Here is a 21,096-nt window from a genome sequence, read left to right as displayed (position 1 = left end):
AGAACTTGGGCTTCACAGGAAAAGGTAGCATTTGAACAATACTGAAAGTGCACTAATTTGTCATATAAAAGTCCTTTCTCATTTCATACTTTCATAGTAATTCCACCTGATGTTAAGATTTTGTGCACAACAACTCTTGCCTGAAAATCAAAAAAGCAACTAACAATCACTGCATTACTCAGGAAGGAAATGTTCAAGAGGCAGAACACAATTCATTACCACTGACTCAAAACAATCACATTCAATAGTTCCAGGTCAGCATCTGCAATCTCACCAAATACATACACACACATATAATTTCACCAGTTTTGAATTCTGTTGTCACAAGAGCTTTCTTTAAAAACATGTTGCAGCCTAGTAAGGCCCTGCCTCAAAAGCTCTTTCATATCCTAAAACTGTACTAATATTTCTATCCTGCCACAGGCCAAATGTTGTGCTTTAAGATACTTTGGATAGGATTTATTCAATATAAATTTGAGTTAGTCTGCAAATTTTCTGTACAGCTTCTTGGGAACAAGTCATTTCCTGGGCATAAATAATCAGTCTTAGTTTAGGCACTAGTAATGCCAATTTTTCTAAAATGGTTATAAAAAGACTTTAAGACATCAAGTTGATTAGATGACTCACAACCTTCAGCTTGCTTGCTAGGAGTTCTGCTTCACTTTCTTATCAACTCCCTGAAATCCCCAACATCAGTGAAAAGCAAGAGTCCTAACCAGAGCACTCCTTCTTCTGCAGTACAGAATTTCAGTATTAGAAGAGGCTTTCAGCTGCCTACCAGACCTGAATATGACTACTTAAAGTATTCTAAGCTTTCTTCCAAAGAAAAGGGCAATTGCCTTGCCCCCTTCCAAAAATGTCTTGAGTCTAACAATTGATGCAACAGAGCAAAGAGAGGAGCTTATGAATAAAGGCTCAATCTTACTTAAGGCACTAGGCTAGAAATAGAGCAATGGCAGGAAAAAGCAGTGAGTATTTCCCTTCTGAGGCTGAAATCTACTTAGGAAACTGTTTACTCTCCATTGTGATGGCCAGAAGGTAAAGCTGAAGGCAAGTGAGAAACAAGATTACAGCCCTTTAGCAAGTTCCTACATAGTTCCACCCAATTCAGGGCTGTGGCTGACCATATCCCAAGAGGGGTTCTACAGCAACAAGTCAGATTTGTCAAGCCAAAGCATAAGCCTTGGCCAAATGTTACAACAAAGCCAAAGCCCTTGTTGTCTTGTCTAATATGCACAATGCCTCTAATAAATTAAATATTTTGTCATCAGAACAGGATTGTGAATTTTTCTTATGGCTGCTGGAAAAAGAAGTCAATATATTCCTCTTTTTATCAATTCTGCTGTCATGAAAGAAAAGGTAGAAACCAGTACCTAGAGCATGCTCAGGAAGCAGAAGCCAATTTCAAATATGACCATGGTCAGAGAAACCAACACTTGACACATTACTTAAAAGGCAATGCATGAACAATAGGATCAAGCTATAACACATAGAAACCTTACTTGGTGCAATAGTTGCATGTGGCCGACATGGTGGGATGGGGTATGGAACAGGTTTGTGTGGATTGTACGTTGATGGAGCCTACATAAACAAAAAAACAAATGGAAAAAGCAATAGTGAAAGCATTACCTAATGTTTCTCAGACAAAAAGCTAACATTCAGATACTACTACAGACAGGCATTCTTTACTATAAATATAGGTGATATTAATTTTTTTTCATAATATCCAGAGTGACTGTAAGTATTTCACTCTTTCTGAAAAGAGTGAAACAAACATCACTAGTATACTTTTAGATTTTAATAAAAAACTGCACACAAGTGGGAAAGGGAGCTCCTTTCTGCCTTGCAGTTCTCATACTCTGCAGTCTTGGACTGACTTCTCATTTTAGAGGTTTAGCAAATATTTCTGAAGGTAACTATGTTTTTAAAATAATACAGCTTTGTGGGAAATATCTAATAATAGAAGTGATAGTAAAACATTTGGACAACATTTCAAAGTAGTAACAGGTTCACTGAAAGTTTGTCCCATATGCTCAAAAATTGTGAAATACAGATCAGCTGGGTTAAAAAACAAGAACCTCTTTCTAAGACACTGCTGTAATTCAAGTTTCAAAGACAGAGACATTTTCTGTGTTCATGTGAGAAATCCTCAGAGAGCAGCTCATGATGGATTACCAAAAATGCTTTTAGTTTTCTCTTCTGCTACTGTAATTTAAATTCTGTCTTCAAAAGCACGTATGCTGTATCCAGTAGAGAATTCTCCCCCTCTACAGAAAAACCAGAGCTCATTTTCAAATTAAATAAAAAATAATAGGTCATATTCATTACAAAAGTACAGCTTCAATTAAATTGCTGCTCTATAGTCTTCTTGCAACATAACAGTATTTTATCACAAAGCCTTTTGAATTGGCTGATAATTGTTTTGGGGATTTTTAAAGTTTCATTTATTTATTAATTTTTAGACATACCGGTTTGGATGGTCCAAGTATACGAGCTGCTATTCCCTTTCCTTCATTAGTACATTCGTCTGTGTCCTTTTTGATAGGGGTTCCCTGAAACAAAAGAAAAGTAAACTAAGCATTAATTTAGAAGCAAATCTTGCTGTACAATTTCTGCCTTTTTTTTTTTTTTACTGAACCACATTTGAGTTCTTGAAAATTCCAAAAGTAACCATGTTTGTCAGGAAAAAAACTAACCCAACTAACTGTTTTAGGCTTGTAAAGAAATGAGTAAGAGCATTCCAACAGCTTGGTTTGTAACACTGAGGTTTTGTAAAGAGAGTAATTTTAAATAGCGCGTGTTGATGATGGAATTCTGCATTTTGACTTGTGGACATGCTAACATTAATTTCAGTTGATTTTTCTGTCTCTTAAGTGTTCACAGGAAATGCTTGACATGCTTAAGAGACACACTAAGATTAGCAGTAGTACTGTAGCAACCATATTAGGTCACTTTATCAACTTACCAGCAAGCCTCTTGACACCTCTCCTGATTCTGCCAAATACTGCTGGAGTTTACAATGTTTTCCTGATTTGAACAATGTCTTATTTATGACATTGTTCAGGTAATCTTTACCTGAAGCAGCAGAGAAAGAATGGGCAAATAAAAATAATGCAAGTTCCCTATAAATTTTGAATGGGGTAAAACAAACAAACCAACCAACCCAACAAATACACTTTGGTTTTGATTCCACTCCTCCTTCCCTGTATGTGAATTCTGGGTTTGGTTATGCTACAATGAATCTTAAAATCAAGGTTCGTTTGTGAAAAGCAAAAGTATAGGATCATGCTTACTGGAAAAATTCCATTTATACGGCTTGGTTTGCCCTTGGGATAAGGATTGCCAGGAATCATGCCACAGGATGATATCATAGCATGAGGAGCTTTACAACCTGTTTTCGAAGCCTGCAAAATAATCAAGAAAGAACATTATTTGCTATCAAATTCAATGCTCTAAAGAAACTAGTTACTGTTTTATAACATTTAGACTGCATGAATCAACCTACACAAAACAGCTGAAGTCTGTGTCTCAAGTCTTATCCAAATAATCCAAATAGTGTAAACTTCTGTCAAAGTCCCCCTCTGCTTAGGCTGAACTTGGGCTTAAGAACTTGATGTTCTCTAAAACAAAACATAAACTGTTTCCTCCAGCATTGGTTGAAATTCCGTGTCACTTTTTCCATGTGTTCCTAATGCCAGACAAAAACTTCTCCTTTTGTTGCACATACTCTTATCTTTTTGCAGTTGCTTGTTTCAGCTTGTCTCACACTAGTAGCTCCCAGAAGTTCTCATGCTAAGCCCTGGCCCCACAATGACCACAAGGATACAAACACAATTCTAACAGAAACAAGGGCATAAATTAGCTTATCTCGATTACCTGTTCGAGAATTCTTCTGCATCTTTTCTTCTCTGACATATTAATTCTGAACAGATCTTCAATCAGGCGATAATTCTGAGCGTCAACAATGTTGCTGTAAAGACATTGACAGACAATTACTGCCATCCCATTTGCATAAGCTGAAACAATGCACCCTATTATTCACATTCTTGAAACAGAGAGACATGATTCTCTCTCCCAGGACTTTTCCTGGGAAGCTGTAAGACACAGCAAGAAAGTTCAGAGAAAGAATAAAACAATTCTTATCTCTATTTGCTGTTCCTGTTGTTTAGCACATGTGGAATGTGCTATAAAGATTGGTTGCCGAAGAGTGAATTTTTTAATTGGACACCAACAAAAGTTGTTCAGATTGATTAACCAATTAAGTCAAAGCTGTGTTGTGACTGTCTGGAGACAGTCACATGTTTTTCTTAAATATCTTTTTAGTATGATATAGTTCTAATATAATTTAGCTTAATAAAAGCGATTTATTCAGCTTTCTACAACATAGAATCATAGCACGTTATTCCCCATGCGGGGGGGAGTCACACTGCTTCAATAATGCACCACTGAAAAGTGACCCACACTTAGCCACTACCCAAAAGCACATTAAAAAACTGTAATTAGTTCAGATCACAATATTAATATTATTATTAAAGTAAAAATCCTAGGCTTAAATATGGACTTCATACCTGTAAGTAAAACTATTAGAACTAAATATCAGTACGGAACAATGGATGATGACAGCTAAAGTTTATTGCAAGAGTAAATATGTAGAACAAATGAATTTTGCATCACAACAGTGATGTCTTGACACTTAAGGCATCAACACTTCACTAGAAAGCTTTAATTACTACTAACACGCAATTCGTAGCACAGCACAAAACCAGCATCTACTTAATTTGCCACTGCTTCTTGCTAGTCTGGTAGAAAAACAAGTTTTCAATTAATTTACTTTAGAATTAAAAAGATAATTTAAGTTCTGCAGAACTAGTGAAAGCCTTCATATTTATCCAAAAGGCACTCCTCCTCTCTCTTCTTCCCCAAACAACACTAGACACAGCACAGAGAACAAGATATGTGACTACAAGGAGACCAATGCCCACTTCTACCCACCTTACTCAAAATTCTGACCCATTTCTTACTAGCACTTCTTATCTAATATTACCTGTGTCACCTAAACTACTGGAAATACAATACAGCATCAAAAAGGAGGACTCCTCAAAGAAGAATATTAGACAGAAATGAAATCCAGCAAAACATTGAATGAAGACATGAAAAACACCTCAAAGAACAGTATTAAAATGTGAATGATCTTTCAGCTTTGTTCACTATTCCTGATTAATGAAGTAAGCAGCACATAGATTTGGGATAGGATTTGTAATCATGACTCCCTTACTTTGCTCTAGTACTGTAGAAATTTGACAGCCAATGAAGTTATTAGTTATTGTGCTTTCCCCCCACATCAGCTGAAGTGTAGCAACTGAAGATTCCAAGAGCTCCAGTCTCATTATGAGAAGGCAACAGGTTAGTCTTGTGTGCCAATAACTTTCCTTTGGCTACCCTGTTTTGTTTTGGTCAAAATAGACTAGGAGCACTGATATGGCCTTCCTTAAGCTCAACTCCTAAAGCAAAATCATGTCTGTATCTGCAGTCTGAACTGTTTTATGGATATTTGTACCATGAAATCATATGTCCCAGAAAGTTCAAGTAAACAGTAACACAGCATTCACATGGAAGACAGATATGCTTAAAGCAAAAAAAACCCTAAACAACCCAAAAAAGAACAATAATTTATAAAATAAATCCCCTGAACCAAGCAGAAGAGTTCCATTTTAAATATGTGTAATGGATCCTTTGAAGCAGCTCTGTTCACTAGGAAAACCCCAATTTTCTCTGTAAATAGTTTAAGAGATCCATTTACTTACTTCATTTCTACATATATAATATTTAGAGGACTTTGCAAAAAAGGCTAAATTCCCAGAATTTCCTGGTCTCAAGTCTTCCAGATTTCAGTGAGCAGAGAAATAAGCTTAAGACCCTCTTCGTTCTCTACAACATTTGAAGACCACAATAAAAGCACCACCAACATGCCAGTCTTAGCAGGCAGAAGTTCACATAGCAGCAAGCACAAGACTCAAATGAACTATGAAATTTTCCACAATCATAGAATCATTGGTTGGAAGGACCTTAAATATCATCTAGCTCCAAAGCCCCTTCAGGTGAGCAGATGCACCTTTTATTAGACTAGGTTGCTCAGAGCCCCATCCAGCCTGGCCTTGAAGATTTCCAGGGATAGAAACTTCTCTGGGCAACCTGTGCCAATGCCTCACAGCAAACAATTTCTTCCTAATATCCACTTTAAACCTAGTCTCTTTCAGTGTGAAGCCATTCCCCTTGTCCTGTAACTACACTTCAGTTCTCTTGCAGGCTCCTTCAGGTACCAGAAGGCTGCGATTAGAGCACCCCAACTCATCCCAGGCCAAACCAACCCAATTCTCTCAGCCTTATGTCTACTTCTAAAACATCTGTGTCTAATTAGTCTTTTAAACAGCCCCATCAGTAATGGATTTCTGCTTTACCTTAACCAGGCACAGTGCTTCCTTCTAGGAGATCTAAAGTTTTATATCCTTAAACATGAGCTAAACCAATACAAGTTAAGGAACAAAGCAGAAGAGATACTTACGAAGCTAAGATTTCAAGGGCAATAAGTTTATCTTTACTGAAGGTGAAGCAGTTGAGAATATTAACCATTTTTGACGCTGGAACTGCCACTATTTTCTGACAAGAAAGAAAGAAAAAAGTGTGAATAAAATAAAGCAGCACAACTATTTTAAATTCAGAATATAATTCAGTAACAGCTTCATATGGTGCATTCCAGTAAACTTTTAATAGCCTCTCCCTCCCATTGGGAAGGAGACTATATGCTAAATTATGAACAAGCACCTCCAAAAAGCACTCACCAAAAGCAAAGAAATCAGGAGAATTAAAAAGAGTTAGAAAGGGTTACATCTTTCCATACACAGGAAAGTTAAAGTCACTTTAGTCAGAAAAGATACCCCAATTAGAAGTATGAAATTTCATAGCTTGGTACCACTGAAGGAGATGAAGAAGAAACTTTGGAGATTTTGAAGGATATATTTACTCATGAGTTGGAAAGTAGGTGTCATAAAATTAAAATGACAGTAAGAGAGCAAATTTATTCTACGAGATCACGTCACAAGAACTTACATGTTGTAAAGCCTTTATTGCCTTAAGCTGTGGTTCTGCCCAGGAGAAGTATCTCAGTAATTCAACAACCTGCAACAGTAAGACCTTCCATTAATCTTTCAGATATATTAAAAATGCATGTTAATAACATCAATATGACCTTCCCACTTCTGTAGCACACTGGTATACTGCTAAAAAACATCTGTCTGTGATGTCTGATTGCCAGTGCCTACCAGCATCTAACCGTCTTTTTATTTCTAAGTAGGCAGCTAAAAATTCTGTCATGAGATAAAGAATTTCCATGGAAATGTTTTAAATACTTACTTTTTGACATATATTTGCATATATGAATAACAAGACCACTGTATTAGTAAGTAAAACAACAAAAAATCAAGTATCTCTGAAAAAGCTTATCAGCTACCAGGATCCCAAACATACACCAAAAAAAGCTAGCAGGAAAAGAAAGAGGAAGAAGAAAATCTACATGTTATCATGCTATACATGATCCCTATTTAGACAATATACACAAAATTATTCTAAACTGCATTACAACAAATTTATACAGCTTTCCAGACACAAAAGGAATGAAAATGCAGTGATTTTGATGACAAAACAACTTGGAACTCTTCTTAATAGTGCCATGCTGATATAATAACAAGGAATTAAATCTCCTTAATAAATATGAAAACCTAATATGATCAGCCTCAGTATGATTGGAGACAATCAGTTTGTATTACTGAATATACAAAAACAATAGCTCCCATTAAACTCATAACAGTGTTGACTTTACCTGTTCACTGGAAAAGTATCCATGAACATATTCAATAGCTTTTAATTTGTACTCAGTCAATACAGCCTAAAAGATATAGAAAAAAAAAGGATGCATAATTAGTGACTCAAAAATTATAATTATAGCACAACCATCTGCTAATATATTATTCTAAAATCTGCCCCTACAAAGTGACATTTGCATTAATTACACTGCAGCATTTTGAAGTAACAATGTACTTCTTAGGTAACTGAGAACAGTGAAAAGCAGGAAGATGTGATTTAATTCTTCTGTTAAAAAATACTCATTTTTTTATTTACTTGATTTTGCTTTTTTGTTGTTGCTTATAACTGTGATGAGAGAACATCATGACTCTTCTTTTTGCTCCAATGATTTACATCAACTTAAACAAGATAATACAGTTGATTATTCAAGCAATCGCTTTGCATGGCCCCTGTAAACTAACTGACAAAGAATTTTACTTTGGTGAATTTATGAAGAAATTGGATAATGAGTCTATACAGACAGAATTAAATACACAACAAAACTTGGTCCAGAGATGGATACTGTCTTATCATTATCGTTATGTGTTGCAAATTTTAACATGCAGTCATACCAATCAAACAAAACACAGTACTTTAATGCAACACTAGCCTTTTGACTTTGTGGCAAGGCAGTTGTATTGATAACCACATGAGCTGTCTAATAGCCCCTCCCCTATACCCAGCCCTCCGTGACAGGTACAAGATAACAGCTGAATTCCTGCCCCAAGCCAGTGAAAACACCTTTCTTCCATAGTTGCCAAGTCCCCTGTCTAATGCTAGAGCTCGGGTATTCTCAAACCACCTTTAGCTTTACTCACACACCCACTCACATTTTCCTCCTAACAGCCCTAGAAACAACCCCTACCCCTTGCTTTTTTCTTCCTGACCCTCCAGACAGACACGAAGGTCTCCATCACTGCAGCCTAGGTGCCCAGAAATCCACCTGGATACTATTTGAGGCAACCCTCTTCCTTCCTGTACCTCATTAAGAGACAAAGACTACCAGACACGCTAAAGTCACAGAAGAGAAAGAATTTGTCTTCATGCTCATTTTTTTCTTCTATTCCTTCCTACTCTTCATGTGTTTTGGAAAAAAGCCGGGTATGTATTTTTTTACTGAAACAAATGTTACTTTACCTTCTTAAATCAACAACTGAATGACTTTGTAAAAAGAGTACAAACACAAAGCTTTGCATATTTATAGAAGAAACAAATAAACAAAACCCCCAAAGTATATCTTGCTAGTACTTGTACATTTATACAGGGGAAAACAGAAGTAAACTACACATTAAGACATTTAAATAATTGTTCCTGCTAACTCTAGGACTGAAAATGGAACATGCCAACACAACAAACTTGTAAATCACATAATAAAGGTGGTTCTACCGCAGAGCTAGAAATGAAGCTTAAATAAAAACATAGCAGCAAAGACACTAAACCAGCATTTGGACGATGAATGTTACATCACAACAGCACAACTATTATTAACAGAGCACAGCACTGATCCTTAGATCAACAGCAAGTTGGAATACAGGAATACAAGCAGATAGCATAGAGGAAACATAATTGCCTACAATCACATGCCTAAACCCTTTTGTCTGAAGTCTTTAGTAATCACAGAGCATTTTCTGAAGGACTGCACTGCAGTAATATAATTGAAACATTACTCCCTCCCACCATCAATCATCAGAGAAAGCATTCATGTGCTAGTTGTTCCTTGATTTTTTCCTGTGGCCCCAATATTTTCCACACAAATTCTTAAGTTGGGAGGGAAGTCCACACTGTGAAATATCTTAGACTGTCATGTTGTCAGCTGTTTTATGAAAGAGAACTTATGACCATGACCTTATGCAAAAATTGCAGTTGTAATAATAAAAACACCCCTGGGGCTTCCATTGAACAGTTTTAAACCTCAATAGGGTTTTATACCTCAATACGTTGCAAAATAATAATACTGAAATTGCAGCCATCATTGCCTCATGCCGAAGGGAAACTGAACTGAAACTCAACTCTGAGTCCAAATAAAGGAAATCTACATCTCCCAGACAAACCAACACAACTTGTTTAATGCAAAAATGCTATGGACTGCTGTTGTGCCACAAGGAAATCTCATCTGAAACAAGCCCTTCAGTGTCACACCAAGATATCTTTGACAGGTAAACTGTTATACTGTGACACTTAAAAAACCTCTGCAACAAAATACATCATTAAGTTACATCTTAACTGCAACAAAATACATCACAGGTTTCTGCTTCCCAGGCAAAACTAGAAACGTTAATCTCCAAGGTCCTGATTTATTTTTTCTCTCCTTTTCTCCTTCTACCATTCAGGGAAGTGTGCCAACCACTAACCTCGCGCTGTCCTGTTAAAAGCAGGACCCCGTGCAGAGAGAAACCAGAGCCCTGCCAGACACGGGGAAGCCCAGGTTTGTACCTCTTCTCCCAGCAACTTGCAGTATTTTGTTCGGAGAGTTTATAAACAAGAGTTAAGGAAGCTCCGAGCACACATCAAAACGCAGGACTGACATCCCAGAGAAAGGTGTGCAGTCACTCCCAAGCTGCGGGAGACATGACTTTCAACAAGGACAACAGAGTGCAGCTCAGAAATCAGTGTTCTCACGTCCTATTTGTGCACTGTACCTCCTAAACCAGTGGATAAAAGGTGGTTACTTCACTGTCTCCAGACAGGCCAAGCAAACGCAGCCCTTCCCCTCAAATAAGACATGCTTGGTTTTCTTCCTCATCCTCCTTGAAGTGAAAATGCTGCAGTAACTTTATCCAGGTGCTTATTTCCAATGAGGGCTCAAGATCATCCAGATCCAATCACCCCTGCTATAAGCAGGGACACCTCCCACTACACCAGGCTGCCCAAGGCCTTATCTAACCTGGCCTTGAACACTGCCAGGATTGGGGCAGCCCTGGAACCTGTTCCACTGCCTCACCACCTCCACAATTAAGAATTTCTTGTTAATATGTAAGCTAAATATCCCCCTCCTTTCAATTTGTAGCCATCACTCCTTGTCCTATAGTCCATCACCAAACGATTAAACCAACACACACAACGAGAATTTACCTTCCTAATTTCATCCAGCACGGTTTCAAATGATTTCTTATCCATCTTGATTATTGCCGACACTTAAACGTGGATGAAATAATACTAGTGATATAAAACAAAATAAATCCTATATGTCTTTGGGCATACAGGAAGAAAAATACTTAAAAAAATAAATAAATAAAAAATGCCGGGCACGGAAGGAGCCCGGGGCTGTCCTCGGCCCCGAGGATGGAGCGCTGCCGCCTCTGCGGTGGCGGACCCGGAGACAAAGGCGCGCTGCGGGAGCCGCCCGGTGCGCCCGCTCCCCGCGCGTCCCGCGGGCGCTCCGGAGGGTGCGGGGGCCGCAGGAAGGGAAGGGAAAGGAGGGGAAGCGAAGGGAAGAAGGGAAGGGCGGCCGCCCCGCTCAGCACGCGGCAGCGCGGCCCGGGGCGCCCCCGCAGAGCATCGTTCGCGGCGCCGCCGCCCGGCGATCGCGGCGGGCAGAGCCGGGGCGGACGCGGGCGGCCCCCAGGGCGGGCGGCCCCGGTGAGGACGGCGGCCGGGAGCGGCGTGAGCCCACAGACAGCGCACTCCCTCCGCCGGTCCCGCCTCCCTGCCGTCGTGTCCTTATGGCATCACAGCGCGGAGCGAAGGCCCTTTTCCACGCCGGGCGACGGTAGCGATGCCTGCGCGGGAGCGGCGGGAGCGCGGGGCGGACTCGGCGCTCGCCCGGCTCCCGGTGCCGCGCCGGGGCGCTGAGCGCTGCCCCGGGGCGCGGCCGCGCCCGGCCCGCGCCGCCGCCGCGCCGCCGCCCCCGGGCTCGGGCCCGGCACGGCGCGGGGAGCAGCGGCCGTGTGGGAGGGGCCGCGGACACGTGCTGCTTGGCAACCCGCCCGGCCCCGGGAGGAGGCGGCGGCCGCGGGGCCGGCGCTGCCATGGCCGGGACGCTGCTAGCCCTGCTGGCGCTGCTCGGCGGCTCCCAGGTGCGCGGCGGCCGCCCGGGGGTTCGTGCCAGGGCCTCCGGGGGTTCGTGCCAGGGCCTCCGGTTCGGGTGAACAGCGGAGGGGGGCGGCGGGGCGGGACCTGCTCGCTCTCGGTTCCGGGCGGGCACTGCGGCACCGGGCGGCTTCGCAGCCCCGCCGAGGTAGTGCCTGCGCGGGGCAGCCCCTTCCAGGGGTTCCAGGCGGCGTGCTGCGCCCCAGCGAGGAAAAGGGAGTTTAGGGGTGACTGACTTCCCGCTTGATACTGACAGGTGTTCTCCTTGCTTGATTGCTCGTGGTTTCCCTTCGGATGGCCCAGCCTGTCTGTCCGCACTGTTTCATCAGTGCGTCCCCCGGTCCAGGCAGGGCGAGGAACGGAAGTATCAGATGGCCCTGGGCCGCGTTACTGCGTAGCTCTGTGCTGAGTGCTCTGTTTTCATGCTTAGCTTCCCCTCTTCTGCTGGAAAAAATAGAACAAGAACGTGGAATATTTTTTTTTTCTGTTATCCTTTAAAATGTATACATTGACCCGAGTCTGACTGTTCCTGGCATTTTACACTTCTTCATTTCCAAGGTGGAGTTTTCACTCCTGACCTGTGTTTTTTTTCTTTTTCTTATTTTCACATCTTGAAGTGGCTACTGAATCTGGCCTATTTGGAACCTTCTGTATTATTTTCCTCATTCTGGACAGTGATTTACAGATATTAACAGCAGCTCTAGTGTAAGAAATTTCATGGTATGTGTTTTGCCTTCTAATTCCAGAGTTCCCAAATCCAAAGGACTTGATTAGCTTATTTTCAGATTGTTAAAGCTTTCCCACTTGCAGTCCAAACCCCTGGCTAAGCCTGCTTCTATTTATCTGTCTTAATTTAAATTGAATAAATGAATTTATGATGCTTCAGCACACAGTTCAGCTGCTGTTTCATGGAATTTAACTACTATATATTTATTTTGTATTCTCAGGTTTTAAAAGCAGAGTGCTTCTCTCCTTGGAAGGGAGAGCAACAGATGTACAAGCTAGACATAGGCTGGCCTAAAACTCCAGAACACTTCACTGGCCAAACATTTTGTGTTGCTGTTGACTCTCTCCATGGTCTGGTCTATGTAGGACAAGTGAGTGGGAATATTGTTTTTATCTCTGTGTTGTTTTTGTGGGTTTTTTGCCTTTAAAGCATCTGCTTAAGATTAGGATATGTATGTGTATGCTTATTTACATATATTTACACATTTAGAATAATGATTGTATTGAAATGAGAGAAAATATAAACAGAGATGTCTCTATCTATTTTTGAAAGCAGTTCTGGCACAACATTTGTTTGTGGGGTTTTTTTTAAAGCATTACATTTCTGTGATATGAATGCATGATCCAACTTAACTGAGTTACAGCAGCTTGTTCCCTCAGCTGTAAGATAAAGTGTGATTCTGGGGAAACTGAATCTTCCATTCTTTGAGGCCTTGTTCCATGAAATCAAAACCACACAACTCTTTCAACCAGTTAGAGTAATTGAAGTTAAATTATTTCCTCTACTCAGGTCCATCTGTGATTTATCTCTAGGCCATGGGATGTGGTGGAAATTTCTTGTAAAGCACAGTATGAGTACATGGGTGCCATGCAGCTAATAAGCACTGTTGCAATTTCTCATGCCCATTACATTGGGCACACTTTTCAGCAGGAACACAAAATCACAATTCAAGCTGAAGACCAGGATAGCTGCAGGCACTTGACTGCTCTGAAAGCTGAACTCTATGTGATGTAAGGTGAAAGTCTAGACTGACTGGAATTTTTTTCATACTAAATTCAGACCCATATCTCTTTTTCCTTTTCTAGCTGGAAAAAGAGTTTCAGCAGACAATCGTGTCAGGAGATTCTTTCAATTCATGAAACATTGCAAAAACTTCACAAAGGGGAATTTTAAACTATGAGATTACTTACTTAATAGGTTTTCTTTTTTTACCTTTTTTAATTTTTTTACCTTTTTTACCTATTTTATTTTATTTTTACCTTTTCAGCGGGGAGACAATGTGCCAAAGGTACTTGTATTCTCAGAAGAAGGCTATTTTCTTCATTCCTGGAATGATACAGTTGAAATGCCTCATGGTATCTTTGTATGGAATACTGCAATAGGAAGTTCAGTATGGATCACAGATGTTGGAACAGGTATGCATCGTGATGATATAAGAAATATTCAGTGGGGAAGAAAATGTAATATTGCTTTAAACAACTCACTTATTTAAGTCTCTCAAGCAATTCTGAGATAGATTTGTGCTTTATGTGCTATGAACAAACTTCTCAGGTGCTGCACAAAATAGTGTGAAGTTTCATGAGTTGTGCCATGTATCTGCTTACAGCTGCTGAGCTTGGTCAGCACTCCTCCCTACCACCCCCAGAAGTATCAGGGAAAAAAGCCTGACACACATAAGTTTAGCCTGGCTAGACCCAGGTTTAGTGATCCTAATACAGGGCATGAATAGTGTTACAGCCTGTGGATTTACTAACCCACTGTCATCATCTCATTATAGAATTTTAGTCTGTTAGATATATTAATATCACTTACTTTTGAGCATCAGATTTTCAATCTTTGCAGTCAGTTTTAATACTTACATTTTGTTGTGTTAAGATGTTGTTGCACTTTCTTTTTTCCTTGATTCAGGGAAATATGGACACACAGTGAAACAGTATAGCCCTCTGGGTAAACTTATGCAGGTCTTGGGCACACCTGGTAATGCTGGTTCAAGTTTGATTCCCCTGCAATTTGATCAACCAGCAGATATCTTTGTGGAGGAAACTGGAGAAATCTATGTTGTTGATGGAGACGGAGGAATGAACAACAGATTGCTCAAACTAACAAATGGTATGGAAGAAGGAACTCTTGCAGTAGTTGACCACTGAAAACTGGATTTTAAATAACATGGACTGGGAATACTTTTAAATGAGTACTAGGTAGAACTGTCATTTAACTTTAGTTGGAAGACCTTATTGAGTCAGAACCTGTTTTACTGCTCATTACTTCAGGAGAAATCTAGTAATTCATGAGAAGAGGCTGAGAGGGACTTTGTTCAATGTCCTGGCTACCCCAGGACATTCAGTCTCCAAGAAAGCTAGCTAAGAAGGATTCTTATTGCTGTCTTAAGCCAGTAAAAGAAGGCTATAGGGAAGACAGAGACACATATTTTTTTGAGATATCCAGTGAAGAATGAGGAACACAGAGCAAAAGATTCAAGAGGGGTGAATTTCAGTTTGATTTTTGTTAGAAAACATTCAGAGTAAAGGTGGTCAGACAATGAATGACAGGGTGGTCCAAAGATGGTTTTCACTCTCCATTCCTGTAAATGCTCAAAAGCTGATGAGTTATGGGCAACTTGATCTTATTTAAGAGTTGGACTTTTTATCAGGGCTATTCCTGCTTTGAGGAGCAGGTTGGACTAAGCAGTGTCTGGAGGACTTTTATGCTTAAATTGTTCTGTGATTCTAATTAGCTCACTCATAGTCCTCAGTTAGGGCAGTGACTAAAGAGTCTGCACATGTCCACAATTGGAATAAATGGAGGAGCTACTGTTTCTTCATTTTGCTGTCATAAAGCAGACACTTCCCTAATACCTAGTTTGCAAAATGGTAAATTGTTAAAAGTGAAAACTTCCAGATAACAAGTGTTAAAAGTGAATTTAGGAAATAAATTAATAGCATAATCAACCAACTTCTTTTTCTTTGTTTTTGTATTTTTTTAAATTCAGTGTTTAACAGTACCTCAGATTATGGCTCTTGTCTATTACTGGCTACATTTTTGTAATCATAATCATGAAACTGCTAGTAACAATCCAGTAGTCACTGTAGTAGTCTTGTTTTCTCTCAGATTTATGTATTGGGAGCACTGTTTTTAAACAGTTTAGAAATCTCACCTTTTACAAATTACCCAAAGTAACTTTACAAGAGATTGACTTAAAAGCTGGTTTGTTTGTTGTTTTCTCACTGTAATTTTTTTACTTTTATTTTTCATGGTGCTCACTGTTCAGACTACAAAGAGCTATGGCTGACTGGAACAAATGGGAGTGGCATTGGTCAGTTCAGGATTCCTCACAGTGTAACGCTGGATGCTTTTGGACGGGTAAAGAATTGAGGAATTTTTTTTTATTTCATCTTTCAGCAGACTTGTTTCTACGTATTTGAACAAAACAAAATGTATTTCTTTTTTGTTTAAACTGTTGTGATCTGTGTCACGTTATGGGGTTACATTTTTTGGTGTGATAGTCCTGAACTGAAGTTTCACAGTGCAGGTTCTATGGAAGCAGCTGACTCCAAGGTTAACACCAGGATCCTGACCACTTACACTGTCAATGTCCATGCAACAGCAAGGTGCCATTGTGAAACTACAGGAGAAGCATGTTCTATAATAAATAAAACCACTTCTGTTTCTTCATGTAGAAGCAGTGGCCTGCTTGGGCCATCCTGACCTTGATAACCACTTTTCTCCCATGGGAAAGTGCATACCAATGGATCAATTCCAGCCATAAATATCTGTGCTTTGATGTAAAACCCAGAAAACTGGGCTGTGAATGTGTGGGATGAATGATAAGAGCTGGAAACATCGTTTCTGCTCTTTTTGGGGTTTTTTTTGGTTACTTTGTCTCTCTTGCTGGCTGGCTGTGTAGTTGATTCTAAAAGTTGTTCACAGAAGAACCATATAAATACTCAAGTGTGTTTATTAAAATTGATCCTGCTAGATGACAAAGTAGTGGTCCATTGCCCTCAGTCACTACACTTCAGGGGGGCTTTAATTTCATATTTGGAAATTGCAAATAAGCTTTAGATGATAGTGAGGCTCTAGCTAGGTTGTGGACATTACTCCCTCTTACATGCAGCTCAAGGCATTCCAAGACTCTGCTTCTGCCAGGTGTTAATTGCCAGTCTGGCTTTTGGTCTTCTGGTCCTAGAGGGGAGTTATGCTGTTGCTTCTTAATCTGTTCCAGGGAAAATAAGATTGCTTCACTAAAACACCACTGTTTGAAGCTAATTCTGCTGATGGTGTCTGAATCAGAATAAGAAGTGTATATAAAAATCAATTCTCTGCCAAAACTGGCAGAGTGGGAGAAAAAACAGGTGGAACACGGTCACTTTATGCTCCAGGGTAACTGTGAGTTTATTAATTTTAAGACAGTGACTGGGATGAGCCATGATCTAACTACCAACATAGAGCTGATCATCAGTTTAGGTTGAGAATTAATTGTTAATTCAGAAGAAATCTAAGAGAATCCTGTAGTAGTGTTTCATTTAAAAACAATGATGAAAGATCTAGGGTTATGTTTATTGCTCCCTTTTTGGTAATACCCCAGAAAAGTCATGAAGTTTACCAGGCTGATGACTTGTCAACAGCTAAAACTTCAAAGATTATTCTACAAAAATGCCTTTATTGGAACTGTCTAGTGGTATTACTAGCTTGCAATGTTTGTGAACCCAGTTAACACAGGATGGGACAGAGACAAAGCTGGTTAGACAAAAACAGCTAAATATACTCTAAGTGTTTAAATGGCTAAATATTTGTAGTAGTATTAGGCATATCAGGAGCATGATCATGAAATGAGACTACCATTGGAAAAAAATGCAGGTGACAGAACTTTAGACAGATCTTCAGAATTTAATAGGTGGAAATATGTCCTCATTGTGGAGATAAAAATCCTACCAAATATATCATATAGCCACAAAAAAAGAAGAGAAGGCACTGATTTCTCTGTTAAAGTAGTATAAAATAATTTGTGTATGTTAACAGTAGGTCAGTTTTGGTTTATATCTGGCAGTCGTACCTATTGATTTAGTTTTGGATGGGAGGGTATACATTCTTCCAGGGTACATTCTTCCGTTTTTACTACACGGAACTTTGCTCTCATAAGAAACAAATGCATTTAATTTGTTTTATTTATTGACAGCCATGACTTTTCTTTTTAACAGGTATGGGTTGCAGATAGAGACAACAAGAGAATCCAAGTTTTTGATAAAGTCACGGGAGAGTGGCTTGGGTCTTGGAGCAGCTGTTTTTCAGAAGATGGACCTTATTCTGTCAGGTAATGTTGAACAGTTATAGCAGCACACAATTATGTAAATAAGGTGTACTCTTACTGGTGCATTAAAATGTTGATATTTAATGCCTGATGACAAGTAGTTAACCAGTGAAATAAGGTGCTAGGTGTCCTAACATTTGCAAATATCTACACAGTTGCATCTTGGCAGGAAAATCCTGGCTTTATAGCAAGCCCTGTGGATTTGAGTGCAGTATTGGGAGCTTCACTTTAAAGTCATTATGTTATTAACCTTACTGTTGCAGCTTTTACAAGAAGAAAGATTTTCTTGAATGAGTTTTCTGTAGCATAATATGTCTCAATGAGCAGCCATATGAAGAACAAGGCTTACAACTTAATTTCCAATGTTACATTGCATTCTATTGGTCATAGCCTTCAAAACGGTGATTGTTAAAGACGTTTTGTTTGTGATAAATGAGATGCCATATGGAGTTCGTAGTACAAAAATATGTTTTATCTTTCACAGGTTTACTGCTGATTACAAATACCTGATTGTAGCTCAGCTGAATATCAACCGGTTGGCAATCTTGGCAGCACCTCCAGTTGGCTCCATTGGGGACTGTGCCATAGTCCACAGTGTCCAGCTGGCTGATGAAACCAAACCACATCTTGTGGATGTAGACATGAGGAGTGGAGCAGTTTATGTTGCAGAGATTGGAGCCCAGCAAGTACAAAAATACGTACCCTTAAGCTGATGATTTCCCACAACTGCCATGGCACAAGCTGTGTGACATTTAAGACCTATGACCACATTTCCTTGAATTCTTTATAGCTTGTGCTTCCTTAGACAGAACTGCACAAGTGCTCCCAGAACTCTAGAGCTAAGACTCTGTCCTAGCTGTTCTGGAGTTCTGGAGAAATACTTGGTCTTGAACTCTTACTCCTTTAGGTAATGATATGATATTACTTTTGTTGCGATTGTAAAATAATAAGCATTTTAATTTTATTATATAAAAGTTTACAAACACAACTGTTCATCTTAAATGCATGGGGTCAATGGCTCTGCTTAGCCTGTGTGTTGCCAAATGGTCAGAAATGTCTGAAAGAAGTTTTATAAATTATTTCCTGGGAGAAGAGCACTTCATTTCAATGTTTTCTCACTTTGATTTCTGAATGGTCGTGCTGATACTGTCCAACAGAGAATATAAGGATGTGTCACAATGTTAAATTAGATGCTGCTGGATATTGGTGTCAGTACTGGCATCTGCCTTAGGTGTTTAATGACATAAGTATTGAAATCTGTTTTCAGCTCTAGCTAAAGCCAAAAAGTCTGTAATAAGCTTGAGCTAAATTGATATTAGACACTTTAAATTAAAAATATCTGCACAGCAGCCAATAACTGATTCTTAACTAAATTAGTTCTTAACCTTATTTGATTTATATCAGCATGAGTTTTCAGTTCCATAAGATTTCATAGTGGAACATATTGAGGTTCAAGTCATGTAAGTTCCTCAAGAAAAACAAATTGCAATTTGCTAGAAAAGTCTTAATCAGCAGTAGGGACTGGGAGACATATGATTTTCTTCTGAGTTAATTGAAGCCCTGTAATTTAACAGCAAAGCATCTCTTCTAATTTATTTCCAGAACTCAGATTTCATCAACTTCATTAATGTGTAGAGTTAAGTTTCTTACACTATATTATAGCAGATGTCTCTAAGCTTTGTCCTAAAAAATCCTGCCTCTCCATTCCCAGAACAAAGGGATTCTGCTTTCTTTACATGTTACTACAAGATTTTAAGTTCACTTTATAGTATAGAGGGAGCCAGGTATGGAAGAAATGGGATGGGGCAGATGACATGGCAGAAATAAGACCATGGATAACTGATTACCATGGTAAAACTGTGGGTCCACATTCTGTATTTTCTAGCTCTTGAAAACATATGAGAGGATTTTTGCTGTTTCCACACATTTATTTTACTGTGTAGATTATTTTAATGCTAATTACCAGCTAAGAGAGGTAATTTTTTTCCTACTTTCTTTGAAAGGGAATAGTGGAAACAGAATTGTACTGATGGGAAATTGTACCGAATGGGATTCACCTACTTTAGTGAATGTTGTCAAAAGCAAATGCTACTTAATTTGGTAGGTTTCAACTTATGATCACAAACTTGTGAGTATGCAGATGGAAAAGCTGTTCAGAAAAGTCAGATTCATACTTTCTCTGAAAAGTAACTCAGCTATGGAGCCTGACTGCCTGATTTCAGCACTATTTGTGATTAATGCACTAAATGTGAAAGCTTTTTTGTTGGCTACATCTACAACAATAAGACCAGATCCCACCTGGGGCTGCCCTCAGTCAAGCCTTAGAAGCAGAACTTCAAGGTTATACACTAGCTAATACAGTCCATCACTCATGTGGTCTTGAATGGGAGCTAGTAAACAATATTTATTTGCTGAAAAAATAGCAGTACTTCCTCTAGACCTATGTGAATATGTCCACACAGTGTCTTGTGTGGCTTTTCTAACTATTTTTTGACTAGCTCAGGGATCTCTGCTCTGCATGCAGTTTTGCTATTTCTTGTCTACTACACAAGTGTGTTTATTTTATGAAATTTTACTATAAAGTCATTATATTTGAGCATATCTTTGTGTGTAGTGGATCCAGGCATACCCATCTTTCTTCACTACATCCTCCCCTTATTTATTTTTCCTTTGTCACATCCATTTGAAAATAGAACTCCAAGCTCTCTGGGAACATGTTTTTGTGTTCAGTAAAGCAAGGTAATGCACTTTTGGATGTTGACAAATAACTTACTTGTACAAGTTTCTGTTTGCTGCATGGATCAGATCTTTCTCATGAGCTTTTGGCTCCAAGAAATGGGGAGCACCCATCCAGTGTTGTGTGGCTTTACTGAAATAGGCCAAGGTGCCAAAATGTGCCTTACAACTAGGCATTTGGGTATCTGTGATAACAAGGGACAAGGGATGCTTATTATTAATAATTATGAGCTGCTTAGACTTTATCTGTGTCTATGACTAGACTGAGAAAATTATTTTGTGCACTAACTTGCTAATTCTCTGAATGTTTTCTTATGTGTTGCCTTGAAACCAATTTCTGAAGAAATGCACAGCAAGAGAATTTGATAAAATAAATTGAGAATTTCGCATTATTAAA

At 39.3% G+C, this 21,096-nt stretch overlaps 2 protein-coding genes across 3 annotated transcripts in view; one reads left to right on the top strand and one right to left on the bottom strand.

The window, feature by feature from the left end:
* Nucleotides 1-12,273, bottom strand: part of PROSER1 (proline and serine rich 1) — a 21,092-nt gene extending 8,819 nt beyond the window's left edge. Inside the window, exons 1-9 of one of the 2 annotated variants that reach the window (XM_021526618.2) lie at nucleotides 12,183-12,273; nucleotides 10,972-11,055; nucleotides 7,877-7,942; nucleotides 7,108-7,176; nucleotides 6,563-6,657; nucleotides 3,877-3,970; nucleotides 3,294-3,404; nucleotides 2,469-2,552; nucleotides 1,503-1,581 (exon numbers count right to left, since the gene is read on the bottom strand). In XM_021526618.2, coding sequence (XP_021382293.2) covers nucleotides 1,503-1,581; nucleotides 2,469-2,552; nucleotides 3,294-3,404; nucleotides 3,877-3,970; nucleotides 6,563-6,657; nucleotides 7,108-7,176; nucleotides 7,877-7,942; nucleotides 10,972-11,016 — 643 coding nt within the window. In that variant the 5' untranslated portion in view covers nucleotides 11,017-11,055; nucleotides 12,183-12,273. Of the gene's footprint in view, nucleotides 1-1,502; nucleotides 1,582-2,468; nucleotides 2,553-3,293; nucleotides 3,405-3,876; nucleotides 3,971-6,562; nucleotides 6,658-7,107; nucleotides 7,177-7,876; nucleotides 7,943-10,971; nucleotides 11,334-12,182 lie in introns of those variants that run through there. The other variant, XM_077781423.1, reaches the window with a different exon arrangement.
* NHLRC3 (NHL repeat containing 3) lies at nucleotides 11,821-21,096 on the top strand. The gene is made up of 7 exons (XM_021526619.2): nucleotides 11,821-11,915; nucleotides 12,876-13,025; nucleotides 13,923-14,070; nucleotides 14,564-14,764; nucleotides 15,924-16,015; nucleotides 17,854-17,966; nucleotides 18,448-21,096. The coding sequence occupies exons 1-7, from the start codon at nucleotides 11,868-11,870 to the stop codon at nucleotides 18,674-18,676; spliced, it is 981 nt and encodes a 326-aa protein (XP_021382294.2). The 5' UTR covers nucleotides 11,821-11,867; the 3' UTR covers nucleotides 18,677-21,096.

Source organism: Lonchura striata, chromosome 2 (genome assembly GCF_046129695.1).
Source record: "Lonchura striata isolate bLonStr1 chromosome 2, bLonStr1.mat, whole genome shotgun sequence".
NCBI lineage: Eukaryota > Metazoa > Chordata > Aves > Passeriformes > Estrildidae > Lonchura > Lonchura striata.
The sequence above is the reverse complement of the archived record's forward strand: the minus strand, read 5'-3'. Positions and strand labels throughout refer to the sequence as shown.

Bases quoted from the DNA above. Each gene is read 5' to 3' on its own strand.
- NHLRC3 (XM_021526619.2), top strand. From the start codon at position 11,868: ATGGCCGGGACGCTGCTAGCCCTGCTGGCGCTGCTCGGCGGCTCCCAG. The intron at 11,916-12,875 runs GTGCGCGGCGGC...TTGTATTCTCAG, and splicing joins CGCTGCTCGGCGGCTCCCAG to GTTTTAAAAGCAGAGTGCTT. The intron at 16,016-17,853 runs GTAAAGAATTGA...TCTTTTTAACAG, and splicing joins CGCTGGATGCTTTTGGACGG to GTATGGGTTGCAGATAGAGA.